This window comes from Mastomys coucha, unplaced genomic scaffold (assembly GCF_008632895.1).
Source record: "Mastomys coucha isolate ucsf_1 unplaced genomic scaffold, UCSF_Mcou_1 pScaffold9, whole genome shotgun sequence".
In the NCBI taxonomy this organism is placed as follows: domain Eukaryota; kingdom Metazoa; phylum Chordata; class Mammalia; order Rodentia; family Muridae; genus Mastomys; species Mastomys coucha.
This window is the reverse complement of record NW_022196915.1, coordinates 85,432,547-85,453,770: the sequence shown is the minus strand read 5'-3', so window position 1 is coordinate 85,453,770 and position 21,224 is coordinate 85,432,547. Positions and strand designations below refer to the sequence as shown.

The 21,224-nt window shown below is 40.8% G+C and overlaps 1 protein-coding gene across 14 annotated transcripts in view; it reads left to right on the top strand.

The window, feature by feature from the left end:
* Positions 1-21,224, top strand: part of Klf12 (Kruppel like factor 12) — a 411,614-nt gene that overhangs the window by 168,201 nt on the left and 222,189 nt on the right. For 12 of the 14 annotated variants that reach the window (XM_031362759.1, XM_031362763.1, XM_031362770.1 and 9 more), the window contains one exon: positions 3,051-3,140. The exons of the other annotated variants lie outside the window; for them this stretch is intronic. In XM_031362759.1, the coding sequence (XP_031218619.1) occupies positions 3,051-3,140 (90 nt within the window). The remainder of the gene's footprint in view (positions 1-3,050; positions 3,141-21,224) is intronic. 14 annotated transcript variants of the gene reach the window in all.

The following is a 21,224-nucleotide window of genomic DNA, read 5'->3' as shown; positions in this document are numbered from 1 at the left end:
GCAGGAGGCTGACTTTCCTTGAAGTTTTCACCTCAAATACCGCCATCACGCAGGTGTCCGTGGCACCACACGTGGGTAGGTATTTTTGTGGCTACTCTCTCATATCTCCTTCTATCTTTTCCTATCTATTTCTAACTCCTATTTCCAGAAGAACCCTTTCTTTTATGTTGGCGCAGGCAGCCAACAGTTATATATATGTATATATATATATATATATATTATAAATTATAATCTGAGGGACATATACTATCAAACTGTTGGTCCAACATAAATATACAAATAGCTCCAGGACAACAAGATTGATGGTGATATCATTTGTTTACCTTTTGGGGATCAGTAGAACCAACCATTGATTCCATAGCCAATATGTTTTAATTGAGATCGTAGCAAGATATGTTTGACAGCAACTTCAAATTGTCAGAACCCATGATGTATTTAAAATCTACAGTCGTCTGACATCCTATGTGTCTGGTCTTGTTTACCGAAATGTTTCTACCAGTATGTTAGAAGTGTCTTCAATGCTTTCTGATTACTGGATGCTGTGTCACCTCCCCCAGTGCCTTCCTGGTGGTTGAGCATGTTGAGGCTCTCAGTGCTCCTAAGTCTGTTAAGTGGGGTTAGAATCCTGGGTGTGGAGATTAATATGCTTCATTTGTGAATACAGCAATGTTGTCTGCACTAATTATCAATCACTGCACTGACTGAAAGAGCTCAGCTATGGAAGCTGTGTTCCCCAGCGATGGACAGTGCTGTCTATGTTGCCTCTTATGGTTGTGGCTGGGCATGCTTCTGGAAAAGCATAGAAGAGGGATTATTCCCAAGGAAAATTGGACTTCGTAAAAACACACGCACACACAGGCCTGCATGCACGTGTGGACCCTGGCTAAACGGACCTGGTTAAGATTTCATGTCTTGAGTTTATCACGGCTAGTGGAGACCGTGGTTAGGGTCCACCAGCTTCAAATTGGTCCAGAAAGGGACATTCGCCCCTAATCAGACTCTAATAGTTCATTAAGCCTTCCTTTCCAGCCCGTCTGCCCCCCCATCCCCCCCCCCCACTCTTCTACAGGTTGGCCCAGCCTTTCCTTATAAGGTATCTTTCCCCTTCTCAGCCGGGCAAGGCTGCTCCAGGGTAGGAAACTTATCCTTCACTGACTACCAAGCAAACAATCTTGGGAGGTTTTGTCAAGGGAGATTCCCAGAGCTGCTGAGGGAAGCCAGCTGAGTGCTGGAGGGCTGCAGAGCTGGAGGCACACCCCCCCCCATCCCCAGAGTAGCTGGTAATGCTGCAAACTGGAGACAATGCCCTACAAGTTCTTGTTTGAGAACTTCATGCGTAAATGATACCCTCTCACCCCAGCACCGCCTTGAAGAAAGGCTCCTAAGTTTGGAAGACGTTAACTGGGCACACCAGCAATGTCTAGCAATATTGTAGCTGCTTTTGCCTGGAGCTGTAAGGATGTGAAGTCCTAGCAAAACATGGACAATGTGGTGCACTTCCAGGAAAAACTGACAGGAAGTCTTAGTACGCTAGGAGATGCGATCTTTTTGAATGCTCCTTGTAAGTAAGGAGAATTAGTGCAGTTTGCCATTTTCTTCTTGTTGGTTTTCTCAGAGAAATTATTTGCCGTGAGAGGCCCTCGAAGTTCTGCTTCTTAGAGTATTTCCACAGAGAGTCCTTAACTGTCCTTCACTGTACTGTGCCCTGTTGGTAGAAGTTGGTAATGAACTGTCCGCCTGTGATTGATTGGAGTGGCATACTTATTTAACTTTTTCATGAACACCAGCTACCTGAAAAGTGAAAACATTAAACTCTGGATGTGATACTAACCTTTATCACCCTGTAGGCAAGTGTTTAGGAACTGTTATATATATATATAAATAAGCACACACACAGATATGGTGTACTAACTAATTAGCAAATGGTGAGGTACATTTTTAATAAATTGATAAAATTAACCCATAAAAACAAGTTATACGCACATATGGTACTATATATTTATATGTGTATAATACTCCTTTGTACATGTATATGTATAATCTTTTATTATACAGACATATACATATATGTATATCCACTTAGTAAGATCTCTTCAGTGTCATGTCACCTTTGTAGGACCACTGAGCACAGTGACTTTTCAGATTCAGTCCTGCCAACTTCTTCTGAGTTGGTTCAGCTTGTTGATTTGAAGTTGGCATATTTGAAATGTGTTTTACAAGTCTAATTTGTGCCCCTCCTGTGTGACTTTCTGATTGCTGGTGTAGGTGTCTGATTCAGAAAGTACCTAAAGCAGAGAATTAGTGAAACAAATGGATTTCACCTTCTTAACAGCATGTGAGAAGATCTGTTGAGCCCCGGGTTCAACGTGGCTTTCCTTTAGAGGCGATAAACTGAGTCCAAAATGTGTAAGAATAGCGTCCTCTTCCTCATTGGTGACGCTTACTTGTTCACTTTCAGATTAAAACTCGTGTTGGTTCTTTTAAAATCGTTTCTTGGGGACTAATATGTAGAAATTTTCATTTGCTCATAATTGGCCTAGTATAAAATTTCAGCAAATCTATGATATTACGTTGTTTTGAGATTATTCAGGCTTCAACCATATAAGGTTTTTTTGTTTGTTTGTTTTTGTTTATGTTTGTTTTTCTTTTAATCTGACTTTTTATTTATGGCTCTGTACACAAGACAGCTTGTAGAACTAAAGACAAGAGAAAGGACCTTGCCGTGTATTTCCTCCCACTATTGAGAAGGTGTGATAAATTTTCCAGCCCCATATAAATTAATGTAATGCTTCCACACTGCAGTTTATTATAGCCTGACCTCCAACCCAGGGGTCAGAGAGTCACATTGATTTAGTCAACTTCCTAGTCATTATTTCAAATGAAAGTTCACATAGGAGGATAATTGGTCATGCTGATATTCTCATTTAATTATGCTCCATTCTTGAAGAATTAGGTCAGCAGTACTTGAGGGTTGGCAATGAAGGCAGACTCGCAGGGATGGCCTCTTCTGGAGCTTCAGAACTGAATCTCACTCTTTCTTCTATTCTCAGAATCTCAGCACCCTTGAGAACAGAATGCTAATGCTTGATGGGATGCCGGCAGTCAGAGTCAAAACAGAGCTTTTGGAATCTGAACAAGGGGTAAGCAGAAACCTCCACAGTGGCCCCACTCCTTCTCATGATTGGTCCGCTCACTTCCAGGGTCTCCTTGTCTCTTTTGTCCTCTGCCTAAGGAATCACCTGGGCTTGAGGTTGATTCTCAGCCACTTGCAAACTTAAACATCAGCATCTCCTTTGAGGTGGATAATGTTCTGAAACTTAGAACTTCACAGTGACCTTGTGAGACCTTATGACTGAATGAAAATTGCTGCCTGAAAAGCTACCAAATCCAGAGTAAAGAGAAAGTACTTAATGTAAGATGGGAATGTAACTCCTCTGTGCAAAGTTTTAAGTTAGGAAATGGCAGAGAATAGTCATGGGAGTGTTACTGTTGGTTAAACAGATTTCTTGGTTGTATTTGTATCTAGTGCTCCTCTCTGTTTTTAAAACTGTACCAGTTCTAGATGGTTGATAAAATTGGGACAGTTAATGTGAAAAGTACCCAAAAGCAAAGGAAAAACTAGTTAGGAATGCATAGCTAAATTCATGAATTAATTTATGGATACATAAAATAGAGTATTTGGGAACAGATTCCATATGAAACCACATTGGCAATTTTATTATTAATAACATTTTAAAGCTTCTCTAATGGAAACCAAAAAAGCAAGTATAAATGATTGCAGTATCTGACCGTGGCATTTATAGGAGAATTCACTATATCCCTGGGTACACACTGGCCACACACCTTATGACACTGCCACCTCTTAGGCAGCACAAAAAACTGACAGAGGACATAAATCAATTCATCCTTTATGCCTTACTAATGTATGCCTTACTAAAAGAAATCACTAGTAATTTTGTAAAGAAATCTTTGTAAGGAATTTTAAATGTTAGTAGCACCACACAAATATTAGGCTGACAGTCAGTGTGGTCATGTCCATCTGGAGCTCCTGGAGGCCTAGCATCTTAGTGTGCCATCATCTTTGTCATTGCTGTTGAGGTTATGGACCTGCGGGAGCCCCTTGGTTCCTTCAGGAACTCCCACATGCCTCTGCACTAAGCTGCCCCGTGCAGCAGCTCGACATCCTTTCTTCTCACTGCAAGCCTGTGCTCAAATCAGGTCTCTCCAATGGCCGAGGAGGCCACTTCATCTGGATGTGTGGCAATGGCTTTTCTAACACTGAAATAAAATGTGTAGGGGCTGTTCACTAACAGCCCTTGAACTCTTTTGCTGGAATGAAGGCCGCTCAGTGCTCAGAAAGTAGAGTATCATGAATGAAAGAAAAGAACACACCGGATCAGTGTGACCCCTTCATAGATAAGCTTTGCGGATGAGTTCTGTCTTCCTCTGTTGTTTCCAGTCAGACTCCTTAGGCTAACCTTCTCCTTCCTCCAAACCTCCAGTTGTCTCTAACTTTGAATAGTCACCCAACCACAGGAAGGACTTGTGTATTTCTTCAATGCTTTCTTGTCTCAGCTCATTTCTCTCTGAATCATAATATAGGTAAGAGGACCTTCTCTCATTGATAGGAGAAAAGCAGTCTGTATTTCCCAGCTTTCTTTTGATCTCATTGTGCTTTCTTCAACAAGAACAACAAATCTATTGAAACCATACATGTTAGAGAAGGGCAAAAATGACGGAAACTCTTTAGCTATGGTGTGGACAAGGGGTCAAAAACAGAGGTCACCGTGCGCAACCTTATAAGCAAATTCTTTCTACGTCTTGGTCACTTTTCAGCTTCAAAGTAAGGTTTGTGTGAAAGAGTCAGAGTTTTCAGGAAGTAAGGATCAATATTCACAGAGTTTTATAGTGAGTAGGATTTGTATATCACATAATTTGTAGAAAGTTCTCTTTGTCCTTAAATATGGGCAGGAAAACATTGTGGGCTCCTAATTATTAATTAACTCCTATTCATTAAGATTGACTTTGTTTTTTATGAGTGACATGGATGGTGGTACTCTAATTAGCTTGGACATTAGAAGGAAATAAAAACTTCCTTTTTAATTCAGCTCTGTATGGATTTCTAAGCTCTACTCCTGGTGTAATCCTCTTTTCTCCTGCTGGAAAGCTTTGAGAGAAACTGCCTGTAGTGTTTAGTGACATGATTATGACTTCAACTCTTTAGAGAATACAATAATTTGTATTCTCTAAATTTGTTAAGTCTCTTTAAAAGTAGATAAAATCTAAAATGTTAGTGATTTTCATTTTAGACCACTTTTCACTAGAAATCACGGGACTAGTGGTATAGAGAATATATGAATTCTGCACCTCAGATTTATTTTTAGAGAAAGAAAGCTAGAATTGTCAAGATTTTTCTAACACTTTCCCCATGTAATAGCTGACAGAAGTTAACTTTTCATGAAAAATAAATATATTAGAGGTATTTAAGTGAATTCTCATGGGGAGTGAAGTTATGGGGTCTTGAAAATGGTGACCTGTACTAACTACAAGAATAAACCATGAGGAGACCCTTCTATGTGGCAGCAGTGGATAGAGAAGCCTGGAGTCGTCACCTTTGTCCAGTCTGTAAGAGCCATGTCACAGGATACTGCCTTTAGGATATGCACATCAACTGTAAGTCTTTTTAAGAACGAAAGTGGGAAAGGAGATATTGTAAATAAAGAAAACATCTAATAAAAAAAGAAAGAAAGAAAGCTATGCTATGCTCCAGAAAAAAAAAGAAAGTGGGTTTTTGTTTTCTTTTGTTTTGTTTTTCTATGCAACATATTCAAGAATTTACATACACGTTCTGTTTCCTATACCATGGCAGACTCTCTTCTGTCCTCCATGTTCTCCATGACTCTCTGCCTGTCTCAATTTCTCCCAGGAATTCAGGGCTTAGTGAGCACATTTCAAGGAATTGAAGGAAGATGTGGAGGATAAGTGGGATGAGGGAGACTGGACATGGTTGATAGAATGGTAGCTGGCTGAAGGAGCACCTGAGCCTACACCTGACGTGACGTTCGTGTTTTCCATGTACATAAGTAGCTTCTCTGGTGTCCGACAGCTACTCTCACCATTAGAAAAGCTTTCCCTGATTCCCTGACCTCAGATGACAGAATATTAAATAACTAACAAATTTGGACATGGCGAATCTTTCCTGGGCAGTTCTGTCTGCCATTCACTGAAGGAAAATTGCATGTGTGGGTTTTGATTACATGTCTTGGGTCAGAATGCAAGCTTTGAGAGAGCAGGGGAATATTTCTTTGATTTCTTCTTTGTACTTTTATTGGTTTTCAGTACATGCCACATGCTCAGTTTATATGTGATTTATCCAATACTTATTCATTCTACCCATCCTGGCATGTTGTAACTGCAGTCAGCTTGTTGTCTTACCTCAGATGGGAACTGTGAACATAAACACGGAACTACACATATTGGACACTCACATTCTCATTGGTGATGGACGTCCTTGTCTTGTAGCCATGTGAACTAAATAGGAATAGCCACATATTGGCACTAGCGAACCGCCCTCCCCACCACTCCCCACCCCCGTGCAGAGTTCCAAGGCTCATACTTTTAGTGATGTCAAAGATCAGTACACTGTCCTGTTACTTCATTTTCCTTCAAGCCTATCCTGAGATAGGACATGCTGATGAGGGAATGTGCTCTTCAGTGGCACAGCAAGGAGTGAAGGAACGACTTTGTCCGTGACCTCTGGTGCGTATACCCTGCTGTTATAAGCGCTTCCCTAAATGCTGCCAGCCGTTGGATGTTCTCACGTGTTTTTCAGCAAAGGAGGACAGCAGAAAGAGAGTTCTAGAACTATCATACTAGAGAGGAGGCTGAGTATAGAAAAAGGGGCTCCCTCAAAGAAATAACATCCGACTTTATTCCTCGCCCCGCAGTTTACCGGCTTGAGTGACATTAAGCAGTCTTCTCATCTCTGGACCTCTCTGTCCTCATCTGAGCAGGGAGTGTTTCGGGGGGAGGTGCTACCTCCCAGGCCTCCTCGGTGTCTTATGATCTAGAAGGTCGAGGGGTGAGGGAGAACGTTTCCAACGGTAGGTTTAACCGTTGTACTCCAAATGAAGCTACTTCTGTGTGGACACAAAAAAACACAGACATTAAAGTGAGTCCTGTGTGAGAGAGAGAGAGTTCAGGTGCCTATTGCACCAGGTACCAGTTCTGTCAATCATGCTAAGTCTCTCTCAGCCCAGTTGTCCTTAGCTGGGTAGTAGTGTAAGCCTCCCAGTAGCTTGCCTGCCTGTGGTAGAGAGTTGATAAGCACTCCCCCCTTGAAGAAAACACAACACCCTCTTGGCTCCAGTACAGTTGCTACGGTTTTCCTGAGGGTTGGTTTTATTTTTAGTAGAGATTTTATCATCTTAGTTATTCTGTGATGTAACGAATGCCTTTAAGGTCAACCTCAAATTGCAGGCCTCCTTCCTACCCTGGACCCTACAGTGTTGCCTATTCTAATCAAGGGCTCTCCCAGGTAGCTAGATCTCTTCTGACTTTGTGTTTGTTGAGACAAGGTCACACTAAGTTGTCCAAACTGGCCTGGAACTCACTGTAGGTCTTGACCTTTCAGCCTTCAGGATAGCTAGGATTACAGGCCTGCACCCCTCGCTCTGCCCAGAGCAGAAGTTCTGATGAGCATGAGTATTCTAGACACAGGCGTAGGGGGTTGGGACGACAACAGATTCTGCTGATTTCCTTTGAGAGAGCTTGCGGGAACTTTTCCAGAACATTCTGCAGGACACTCCTAGCCCAGAGCTGAAGGTATTTCTGTATCACAGAGACCCGATGAGCTCTGTGAAGCAGCTGCAGTGGAGGAGACCTCTTGCTTTATGGTACTCATTATTCCTCATCAGCTCAGCTCAGGAGCTCATGAATAGGCCGGGCTGGATGAACAGTGATTCATTGAGACACTGTTGATTGTAAGCGAGAGCCTGCTTGCCACGCTGCGCAAGGGAGAGGATGTGGAGACTGGTGCTGTTTTGAAAGAGACCTCAATTCTTACACTTCCTAAAGAAATATAGACAGATGCAGGAACTGGCTGAATCTGGAGATATGCTATGGAATGCTTATTTAAGACAGACAATTGTGTTACAATTCGGCAATGTTAGGGACCGAAAACTCCAACACGGCTCACTTTTTCCCTTGGTTAACGTTTTTGTTTAATTTTACATTAAATGTTTAATGTACATCTGTGTGTGGCAGCTTAGTTAGATAGTTACTTTAATGATTTTGTCAGAAGTAAGGAGGAGGCGTTTATTAAAAATGCCACTCGTGTTGCCTTTTAACAGGGCCTCATTATTTCCCCTCCCACTGTGGAACAAGGCCTGGCATTGCTAGGAAATTGGTAGAATAATCTTAGCAATATGAATTTGCTTATCATTTCACCTTCTCTGATGACCCACAGTGGAGATCTTTTGATCTGTAGTGAAATCTTGGCGTGTTAGTAACATGGCTTCAAAGCAAAGCATACACAGACGCTGTGATCTTGGTAATGTGTAAAGTTATTATTTTTTTAAGCATGGGAAAAAATTCTATGCTCACAGAATTCATGTTTTTTAGGGAAGAGATATCCTCTACTCAAGATACAGAGTTGGTCTGAATTTAATAATGTCACAATGGCCAATAAATGTATTAATAGAAAGAATTGAAAATCAATGAGCTGTGATAGTAATTACAGATAGTACCCAAGGGAAATATAACTGGAACACAAATTGTCTCCCGCAGGGCCCACCCTGGGCACTGGAGGAAGTTGGCGATTCTGTCCTTTCTCCTTCCCTTTAGCTGGAGTCTTTCTCCTTCAGCTTTACTCTTTTGTGGCCCACCGTCTTGAGCCCCCAACCCTCCCATTATGCTACAATGATTCAAGGTTCCCCTAGATGACCAGTTGTCACTGCAGACTCATTAAATAGGGAGAACAGAACATGTGATCCTTTCTGAGAGACATTTGCATTTTTATAGGGTCAGTGTGTTATATAAAAAGGGATATTTCTTAAAAGAAATCAGATGCTTTGAGGAATTCCACGAGTTGGAGTAGAAGCAAATTAACCTTCTGGTTTAATTTTGAGCTTGTGCCAGACTGTGGTCCCGTTTTCTCATCCTTGCCATAGAAGTACATGTGTTTATACTATGAAACACGCATTTCTCTCTGTCTAGATATGTTTTCTTGTGCTGACATCTTTATCCTGATACGGTTTATGAAGTACCTCACAAAAATATCCTACTTAAGCCATGGAAAAATTTCACTTCTGATCAGGAAGGGTTAACTGTTGTGGGAATTGACTGCCCAACACAAACACCTGGAGAAACAAACAAAACAGGCAACCCATTTTTTACCTATTGTATAGGAGGCAATGACCTTCAGGATAAGAGCAAAACCAGAGGTCACCTCCCTGTGACCGGCAGGTATCATTCCAGCTGGAAAGCAGGAGGAAATTACCCAACAACGCCTGCAGTGCCTCCATGTAAAGCAGAAAGATAGAACTTGGAGAGGTTGTGACACCTGGCAACAATGTAAGAGAAGATTGCATTGTTCTAGTGTGCCCGGTGACCTTCTCAGAGGTCATCAAAGCCTTTGATGGGGTGATTAGCTTTCTGCCAAAGAAGGAAGGCACAAATCTACCATCTAAAGGGACAGAAGCCAAGTGATGCTTGGAGCACACAAGTCTATACAAACCAAAATGCAAACGTGGGTCCTGGGAGAGTCGAGAGAGACCCCCAGCTTGATGCTGGGTTGGGGACTACTTAGTCCTAGCACCATTAGACTCGGGTCTGCCACGATCAGTTTGGAATCAGCCACCGAAAGGATCAAGGAAGGAAAAAGAAGGGAATCAGGGGCCCAAGGAGATGGTTCAGAGATGAAGGATGCGCACTGCTCTTACAGACAGCTGAAATGTGGTTCCCAGTAACCCTGGGAGAGGCTCACAACTGTGTGTACTTCACCTCTCGGATCTGATGCCCTTTTCTGGCCGCCATAGCTGCTGCAGCACTCATGTCTATGACCCTCCATCCCGACATACACATAGACATACAGTTTGAAAGAAAGGAAATTTGGATCTAGAGGAGGAAATATACACCTGCAATGGTAAATTTAGGTAAATTAAAAAGAAGTGTTTCAAAGACTTTTGAGGCCAGGGAGATTATTTAGTAGTTAAGAGCACATGCTGTTCTCCCAGAAGTCCTGAGTTCCCAGCACCATTTATGTGAGCTTATAACCACCTGAGACTCCAGTTTCAGGGGATGCAGATCCCTTATCTGGACCCTGTGGGCCCTGGGCTCATACTCCACCACTACAATATATGTACAATTAAAAAATTTTTTTAAAAAGTTTTACGTTTGCCTTCTATAAATGTGTACAATGATGAGGTGTTGTGGCATCGGTAAGACTGGCTGAGTGACAACAGAGATGGGGAATTGAATATAGTGTACGGCTATAGGTTTCTCCCACTGTATCAGAGTGTATGGTATTTTGAAGTCCACATGTGATAAACAAAAGTGTATCTTTTAAATCTGACAAATATACAATTATACAAAGTTTAACAATCAGATAGTCTGACAGTTAATCATCACTGTCATTGTCACTGGACTGACTCCTTGATTTTATGCTGTTTCTTGGCCCACTGAGGTTTGAGGAGTTCAAGCCATATGCTCTCACGGTCATAAATTCATCCATGCCTCCTCCGCCACACCTTTGCTACCTTGATGGAATCTCCCCTCTGAGCCAAAGGAGTCCCTTCTCACAAGTTGCTTTGCTTGGGAAGTTGCTCACACAGACGATAAAGGTAACACAGTAAAACAGTAATGAAGGTGCACTAGAAACACTGAAAAAATGTGCAGTGTCTCTAAGAGGAAGAAAGGTAAACAGCAATGAATGGATGGGAAGTGTGGGGAAGAGTGAAAGACAGACAAAACCTAAAGACAGTCATCATTGCATCAGATCTGAAACGGTGATGTTTCCACATAATGATCCGGTCAGGTTGTCTGATGGAGCTGAGACCCGCCAACATTCTGGCCATAAGAAATATATAGATATGAATACACAAATAATTAAAAATCAAAAGACAGTCAAGATACATGACATATTGGGGGTTTCTCTAAGGTGTGAGAAATAAAGAACAGTTGTTTGGTGGGTAGATGTTCATTTTTGCAAGATGAATGGAGTTTCAGTGATTGAATTTCCAATATCATGAACCCAGTTAAGATAACCGTGTGTTCAGTGCATTGAAATATGATCCACAGGGTACATTTTATGTTCTTCATCAAAATTAAGTGTTTTTAAAAATTAAAAACAAAATAAACCCAAGGGCTGAGGATGTGTGTCTATGTGAGGGCGCTGATGTGAGCTGCTGGTTCCGAGAAAATCTGAGCAGAAATGCTTCAGAGAGTTCAAAGGGAATGTGACATTCTGGAGCATTTGGTTAAAGTCATAACCACTTGTAAGCAGATAGCCTTGTACCTTGGTGGTCAAGCCTCAGCTCAAGGCTGGCTTTTCCACCATGGTCCTTCTGCTTCTGGAAGAAGTATCCAGAGAAGAGAGCTCTTCTCAGTTGGCCTTGAAGATCCAGTTAACTGCCTGTGCATGTGGTCTAGCCTCAGACAAGACTCTGCATTTCCTAGTCTGATAGCATCTTTTCTTAAAGACAAATGTAACCACGTTTTAAAATCTATCAAGAAGAAAATAAAAGATGAGTTCATATTGTCTTGAAATAAAAAACTGTAAGTAGTTTAGAATATATTCTCCCCAAGCATAATACTTAAATAATAATTTTCACTAGAAGAAGAAAAGTTTTAAAGCAGAAAATGTTAGAGCATCCACACACTAAACAACAAAACAGATGCTTATGTTATTGTCAGACCAAGGAATCAAGCAGAGAAGAAATCTCTATGCAAGGCAGGGGTCAGTTCAGTAGCTGAGCATCATAGTCTTAAATGGTGCTTAGAAACGAAATGCTTCAAGATAACGTCATCTCCATTATAAACAGGATTGCTGAGATAGCTGTGTGTCTAAGATCAGAGAACCTGTAGTGGGCACACAATGGAGCGGGCATGTCCATGTCCTCCCAGTTGAAATCTTTTCATAATTGCAAACTGTCTGTCTTTGTAGCTACATTTGTTATAGCTTTTGTAACTAATAATGACATTGATTGGATAAGATATAATTCCCAGTGTTACATTGATGTAAAAGAAATATCAAAAGCAGATTACTAAAACTTTTTAGTTTAGTTTGGCCCAGTAAATACAGATTTACTTACAGAGGTCAAGCACTGAATGTAGTCTGCAGTGAATACACTCTGATTTGGATTCCCTCTTTCCACGTGTTACTTTTCATTATGGTTTTGTTTAAATACATTATTTCCATTTTCTTTTAGAAAAATTCTGCATTCATTCTCTCTCTCTCCCTCCCTCTCTCTCTCTCTTCCTCTCCCTCTCTCTCACTCTCTCTTTCTCTCTCTGTCTCTCTCTGTCTCCCCCACCCCTCCTCTCTCTATCTCATCTCTCTGTCTCTATCTCTCTGTGTGTGTGCACACCATTGCTCATGTTTGAAATTTAGAGGACAACTTCTGGGAGACAGTTGCTTCCTTCTGTGATCTGGCTCTGGGAATCAAACATGGACCCCTGGGAGTTGGCAGCTTGCCTTTACCTGTGAGCCATCTTGCTGGGCCCCATCTTCTGCACAATATATTTAAAGGAATCTATGAAGATAATGACTCAGGTAGTTCATTCACTCTTAAAGCTCATTTTAAAAGGCCATCTTGTTTTTAAATTTTAGAGACCATATCATTCATTTTTATTAGTCTCTTTTAAAAACTTTAAATCGATTTTAATTGAATGATTACTCAAACTATGGATTTAAATCTCTAGCCTCCATTGGCCAGATCAGCCATGGCAAAGTGGCAGGACAAGTCTCCAGGATAATGGGTCAAGCTCTGTTGTCAATTTTATGTAAAAGTTGGATACTTGGCCCCCTTAGAATGCATCATCATGATGCTTTAATATTTGCTAAAGATGAAGGCGATACCTTAGGGTGAATGTTTGCTGTGAACCAAGCCTTTGTTTGTGGCACAGTTTAGAGACCTGCATATATGGATATTATTTTCACTCATATTGCCTCCTCATGTTGGGAGTCATATACCCACAGGCAGTATTGCATCTGTTAAAAATTAAGATGCTTCCATTACTAGGAACATTATCAGTCTTTTGCCATAAACTCATTTGCAATAGAATTTGGTTTTCATAGGCATTGTTATCAAATCGTTAATGTCTATTATCTTATCACTCATAACACAGACACAGAGGACTCATATGTCTGTTTGCATGATTCTAGCTTTTTGAATTTCATTTTATAAATTTTGTTTTCCACAGTGGTCAATGATTTCTATATCAGTGTACATCGCTATCTCATAAGTAGATGTAAGTGGAGGTTGTGGCCAGATTGACAGATTATTTTTAGCATATACACATACACACACATACACACAAATACACACAGAGGGGGGGAAAGAGGGAGGGAGGGAGGGAGGGAGGGAGAGAGCACAGAGAGAACGCACACACAGAGAGACAGACAGACAGGCAGACAGAGGGGGAGAGAGAGAGACAGAGGGGGTGGAGAATTACATAAATATTTCTCTTCACTGAAATGTGGCTATATATATGTCATGTATCTATACCTATTATCTTCAGTTTTCTGAAAGTTGTGGCAGGTTACAAGCCTATAAGTTGATTAATGAGGAGAAGGTAAGGCCATATTTATGTCCAAAGCAAACTACTTCATCCTGCAGCCTCCATTTCTTCTACTGTAAAATGGGGCTTATAATAGTACCTAGTTCACAAAGTTATAGGACGAAGAGAAGTTTGAATGTGTACCGAGTTTATATAAGTAACTACAATAGATGCCGCCTACTGTTTCAGCCTGCAGGGTCCTGGCTCTTCTCTGTTCTTTTATTGCAGTCTTTTAGATTGCAAGTTCTAACACTAACACCCTCTTCCACAAATAATTTCCATTGATCTCCCACTTGCCTCCACTTTTATTGAGTCTTATGTATAGTCAGTACCCAGTAATTTACCAGTTTAATGGGTTCAATTCTGCCTTGTGTCCATTAACTCTTCTGAGCTTGGTTTCAGTTTATTTTATGAGCTGGATCTCAGAAGTGTAGCATGTTAGCCATGAGTCTGACTTGAATTAGGTCTGTGGTTTACCTGAGGACCATCTTTATATTAACTGCTCAGTAAGCATATTAGAAGGTGAATGAGGGATACCATGTATGCTGGCTTCTGATTGCTTGGCCATTTATAACAATCTCATTCAACACTCTTAATCTTCTTGCTGTAATCATACTGTAATTGTGATGGCAACTCTCATTAGCAACGGTCACATAAGCTCAGGGTCACATGGTACTCTGGGACAGGACCAGCTCTGTTCTATCTTAAAATGATACTTTTCTGTGATGTAGAGTCACTGTTTAACAAAGGCTACAAAGACCTTAAGTGAGAAAAAGCACAGAATAATTTTTTTAAGACCTCAAGGAATTATTTGCATTATTTTATTTGCTAGAAATACCTGTTGACATCATGCCATCTGTTGGTTAACTTACTGAAAATGCTTAAGCTAGCTTAGTTTCTTATACTTCTTCTGACTACAACGTAGGCCTAGAACCCTTAACCACAATCTAAAGGATTCAGCCACTAATACATTTAAAGTGCTGGTGCATATACACCATTAGAATTTTCCATAGGACTATGAGTAGATGTGTCTAGTGTTTACTGCCACCAAATACTACTGGCATGCATTACTGCAGGCATACCATTTAGATAGAAATGGAGTTGTGTCTTGCTGGTAAAAGTCAAAGCAAAAATAGTGAAGACATGCAAGAGCAGTCTGGATGGTGTAGAAGTGGTATGCAAATGAATATCCATGTGGGGACACAAGATCTCTCCTTACCCAGGCTCCCATCTGACCACAGACTTAGTTTTAAATAAAAGATGACAGTTACCTTTTGTCTTTCTAAATTACTCACTATTTTTGATATTTATTTTATGAGCTGGGGTATTTTGCCTGCATGTATGCCTATGTACCGCATGCATGCAGACCTTATGAAGGCTAGAGGAGGACAATGGATCCTCTGGTACTAGAGTTGCAGGTGGTTGTGAACTGCCATAGGTATGGTGAGAATTGATTTGGACCCTGAAGGAACAGCCAGTCCTCTTAACCACTGAATATCTCTTCAGCCTTTATTCTTTTGTTTTGACTATAGAATCCTGTTATTTATAATATAGAAGAAGAATGTTGGCCAAGTATTGATTTTGAGTGATTGGTATGAGTTGGGTTATTATCAACGCCTCCAGGAAGATTCCCAAGAAGGCTGGTAAAGTGACCACCACCCCTTTCTCTCCCCCGTATTCCTTCTTGTGTGGCTCTTTACTTCTGAATTCTCAAGCCTGTTCAGCTACTATGAATTTTAGAATTTTTAGAATTCATTTAGAGGAAATTGGAATTATTGGTATTTGTTCACATGAAAGCTGTGCTATAGCTAAGTGGTTAGCCATTTGGACTTCATGCTTCGTTCCCTTTCAGAATCTGTATGCCATTCTATTTGTCACAAATTGCTTCATTACGATTGTGGATAAGTGGTTTGGGAAGAGGCCAGGAGCTTTCTTGGGGCCATGGATCTTAGGCAGCCAGAGAGTCCATTGCTGCTCTTTGATGCTGGTGTTTGACTTCCAACACGGGGAGAGATGTTACAGACTCTCTGTTTAACCCGAATCCTCAGTGCTATAGCTGTGCCCTGAAATTTGTCTGACTACCTATAACTGCAGTTCTTTGGCTAATTCAAGTGTAGAAACCACATACGCTTAAAGCCCCACTCTTTACTCTGTGTCTATGGATTATGCATTTGAGAGGTGGAGTTCCATTCACTCTGCACAGTGTGGTGTTGTTGTCTATTCTGCCTTCACTTCTCTGTTATGTACTTATTAAAACACACTAAAGGGATGTTGAGGCAAACATAGAGAAGAAAACCCTGAAATTCCTGAGAATTATGGATGTGGCTCAGCCTTGGGCTGTTATAGTTCATTATAGACCTCCTTGTGTGAAGAGTTAGGTGTTCTACCTTAGCTCACCCAGAGGTGCTGCACTCACTTAACAGATGACGAGGGAGGGAGACATTCTCTTCAGTGGTTTAGCCATGGTTAAAGAACTCGTGTGCCTGCAAACGGGATTGCATCCATGCATCCATGTGTAACCATAATGAGATATATTATGTCATTAAGGAGAGACGCACACAAAGGTAGGAGAATAGTGATAACTGAACGCATAGGGGAGGGAGTGGAATACAAGAAGAAGAGGGGGTAATGAAGAGACGGAAAAAGAGGAGCAAAGAAGGGTAAATTTAAGTCTGCGATTCAGTGACCATGGAACGTGGTGACATTACACGTCCAGAGGCAAATTATCTCAGGCTTCTCTCCCAACCCTGGTGGCTTTTCCCTTGTCTCCCTTTGTGTTTGACCTAGATACTTGTGACTGTTAAGTAAAATCATTTACGAAATGTAAAAACAACCAGGCTCCACCAATCCACCAAGGCCAAGAATGTCATCAGACATATCAGAGACATCTCTGTCTTCCTAAAACCTATGGACCCAATGCTCCCTCAGTATATTTTAAATCCACTCTTCCTTGTGAGTTTCATTTTCAGTATAATATTATTAAGAAAGTGTTATGAGAGTGGAACATGGTATGTAGAGCTACCGGAATCTGTGTACCTGGGCCACGGTCACTCTCATTTGGTTTCAGAATAAAGGTATCTTTATTCTTATAGTGGTAAACTCTACTTTGCATGGCCACCAGGGAAGGAAGCCTCGGTTTCCAGGTGACTCGTGTGCTTGCGCTCTCCTGCAGACCCTGTTAAGGAGTGAGAGGCTGTGTGCCCTGGCTCCTTTGCTTCCTGTTGCCTTTGACTTCCGGGGCGCTTAGTAGCAAAATCATAAGACTTCTTTTGTAAAGGAACAGTGGAAGGCTTGGCATCGTCCCTGCGATTCTTGGGGAAATCGTTCCTGGCTTAAGATCCGGTCCTGTTACAACAAAGTACAGTGAGCAGAGTAATCCAGAGATGCCTTAGGGAGAATCGTTTTCTCCCCTGTATCTGAAATTGTTTAATAAATACATATAAATTCCTGGATGTCACACATGATCCCTTATATCTCTTTGAGAGATATAAGGAATTACCACCCTATGTGGCCCGTTAAGTGCTATAGGGAGAGGACGGTGCCACATTCTCCAGGAGCCTTTGAGTCCCTGCAGAGCGACTTAAGCCCCCTTGTCCTGGCTAGCATTATATTCCAAGTTTCAGAGCAATTACCAGTGGATCAGGAGCTCTGTGCTTATTTCTGTCTTTGAAGCAGTAGTTCCCATTTTTTTTTTAATTTTTTTTTTTTTTTAGTCATTGACATTTTATTTTACCTCTTCTCTGCTAAGAGACGGAATGACTCATTTAGAAGTTAAAAAATACTTGAACTGCTTAAAATATTGATATTCTAAGTGCCATAACTTGGAAGAGGAGGCATGAAAATTGGCATTTAAATGATGTCTGCCAAGATAGCACATCTTTTGTATAGCAGGAGAGCAGCTTTGGGGGGGTGGGGGGAACCAGTCTGAATTGGAAGGCATCTCTGAAAGCCTTTCCACAGGGCTGTGGCTGCTGGCTCAGAGCTATCCTATGGCGAGGGGTTTGGGGTTAATATACAGCCTCTGCTCCCTGGCCAATCAGAAACTCAGTGCTAGAATTTTCTGGGGTATTTCTTTTTTAATTATTGTTAGGAAAAGGTGTCTCATTTTTGATTTTTCAAAAAGCTTAAAATTGAGGGCTTTGGGGGTCTTGATGTCTTAAGTAGTATCTAGAACAAATGTACGAGTTCTCAGCCAGTGTTCGTTTATCGAGCCTTAACGTATAAATCTGTGTATTTGTGATACTGTATTTGCGGGTTATAGTAGAGAGTCTCTGTGTCTGTCTCCTGTGACAGGAATGGCCAGAGTCTCCTTTCTCTGTAAGAACAGAGGGAGTCCATTCTCCACTGCCAGAAAAACAAAAACAAGGAGAAAGACTGTAGGATCCCCAGTTGTTTCGCTTTCTCACAGGCTCCATTTCTTTTCTCCAGATCCAATCTGCTCCAGTCCTACAGCTTCCTGGCTTTGCCAGGGCTTCTCACCGAGAGGCGATGTTCAGCCCTATGTTGAAATGTATGAAACCAGAACTTCTCTAGGATTTTGAACTTGTGTACTGGGGGAAGGAGCCAAATGGCAACACACATGACTTTGCAGTTCACACTCAAAATACTTCAGGCAAAGAAAGGCAAGGATCAAGCTATATTGAGTTTACATAGGATATAATGGTTCGACTCTTTAGAAAAGATAACAGTGTAAACAGAAAACAATTCTCAGGAAAGTAGACCATCCATTGATGCAGTCAAATGGACATAGCATGAAATTAAGTCTGTCAGGAGCAGAAAATCCTCAGGTTTTGCATTGATGATAAGCTTGATTTCCTGAGAATATTTACACACAGGAAACAGAGACGGGATTGGAATGTATGTAATTGGCCAGAAGGAGGGGTGTAATTGTATGCAATCAAAATCACTATTTCTTGGTACCCCAAGCACAAAAGTCAAAGGCTGCTAATCCTTAGGCTGCTCTTTACTATAAAACCTTTAGGTGTGATCCTGGAAGTAACCTCTAGGAACAGATATCTTGTTTGATCCTTAAAAATAAAGAGTATGTTTCCTCTTTTCTGAGGGCAAGGGCTAAGACACAACTGAAGAAACCAAAAAGTAAATAAATAAATCAGTATTCTCCAGAAGGCATAGAGCGTGAGTTGCAGTAGCTCCCTGCAGAGGCAATTTTAAAAGATTTGAATTGCTTTATAATTTATATCAATCACTCAATCAATCAGCAGATGATATGGTGGTGGAGACCAGTGTTTATGACTAAGGTTTGTTGAGGTCTGTTAACATGGACCACTGCATTTTATTCTTAGTGTAGCTGTATTTCTAGCTCAAAAATTCACTCTTAAATTGTATGAGTTTCTTTCTGAAGCAAAGCTTTGGAAATTTTTTTCTAGTGTACATATAATAGAAAAATGCTACTTGGGGTCCATTTTCTACCAAACCTAAAGCTAGGACATATTTTTAGTCATATGAATGAGTGTTCTTAGCCTGTAAGTTCTGAAAACTTGGTTGTGGCCTCTGTTAGGCTCAATGTGAACAGGGGGAGACAGATGACTTGGGGTGAACAGCTAACCCTGATCATCAAAAAAGCCTACTTCCAGCATGTATTTTGGAAAAGATGGAGAAGTCTCCCAAGTGGGGGGAATCTTTAACTTTGAGAGCAAATAAGAAACTACCAGGGGGAATCGATCATATGATTCATTAAACATGGTGACAACTTTGGAGAACTAAAAGCTAAGTGGACAGAGACAGACAAATCTGCCAAAAGCTTTGGATTAGGAAATGGAGAAAAGGATATTTCAAACATTATTCACTAAACTATCGTCAGGTCATTAGTTCCTGACCATACACTGAAACTGCTGTTTAAATACTCATCTTTCTTTGAACAAAGGACAACTGTGTTTCACCTAGAAGGCAGGTTGCCCACTCTTAGTTGGAGATACACACACACACACACACACACACACACATCAGATAATTCAGATACATGCTTATATTTGCACATAAATAATTCTGCACACACAGACAGCAAACAACTTTGTGTTTTTCTAAATTTGCAAACACTAGCGGGTTAAAAATGGTCCACCGGAAAGAAGCTGAGGCTGATGTGTAGTGAAGACCTTCAGTAGAAACTGGAGCACCCACTGCTTCTGGGTTGCCTGACTTCTCCTAAACTGATGAAGTTGAGGGAATCAAAGGAGAAGTTGTAACAGTGGCCTGCTTACATACCACTTCTATAAGGACTCAGAATATAAGTATTGAGCAGAGACTGTTGGATGGTGCTCTTGATTTACCAGATGCAATTAACTTAAGAAATGAAAATAATGCTTTCCTGCCTTCCAACTCACTGGAAGGTACTTTCTTTAGGGGTAATTGTTATAATATTGAGATCTCTGGACACAGTCAAATGAAATGTTAAGAATTAATTTATAACAGTATGGTATTAGGGAATATTATACTATGTTAATAATATACTTAGGAATTTAGAATGAATAAACTGCACCAAAAATTAAATAGTGTCTGTGAGAGCAAATTGTGAAATGATGAAGCCAATCAACTTGGAGTTTCCTTTCTTTCTTTCTTTCTTTCTTTCTTTCTTTCTTTCTTTCTTTCTTTCTTTCTATTTTTTTAACTTTTTGCATTCTGGGTTTGGAATTTAGAGAAAGGTGAGTTCCTTTGTTCTATCAAGATGAATCAACAGAGGAGAGGTAGGATATTTCAATGTAATCTGTAAAGGTCAAAATAATCACACTGGGATGTCCTTAAGGTAGTGCCTTGCTAAGGAGGTTAGCACTCTACTGTTTTGTTGCTCCGAGATGAAAATAACCATTCTAGAAAGATCTATGCTAATACTTGGTTGGTCCTTATGATTTGGTAGAGAAACACCTGAACTCAATTTCTGAATTTGCTTTATACTTTTGACTTTGGCGGTAGAGAATGTGGAGACTTCCTGCAACATGAGTGTCTACTCCTGAACACAGGGCCTACATGTTGGCACCTGTCAGCTTGTGAAATTTTGTCAGCTCATTTCCAGAATGGGATTGTTTGAAAAAGTCTTCACTTCATAGGTATTTGCTGTCTTTTTGATCCTCAGGAGTTTGGCAGCACAACCCAAAACAGGAATTGGGAGCAAATGAGGCAGAATTAAAGAGCAGGGTTGAGAAGACCTCAATGTAAACTTCTCAGTGGCAGCTAGGGTTCTCATAGCACTTCCAGGCATCTGACAGGAGAAATTGAGCAAGGAGCCAAATGCAGAACTGCAGGCTAGGAAAGAATTCCTAGCTCGATGACTGGACAGAATTTCCTCTCCAGAGCAGGCAGCTCTTTCAAAGTTGGGTTTGTATTATCCCTGGAATCATATCTGATTCTCATCTCAGACTCTGAACGTCTTTGTGAGTCTGTCCTTCATTATGAAGTATTTTTAAATGTACCTAAAATAGATCTGTGTAGCA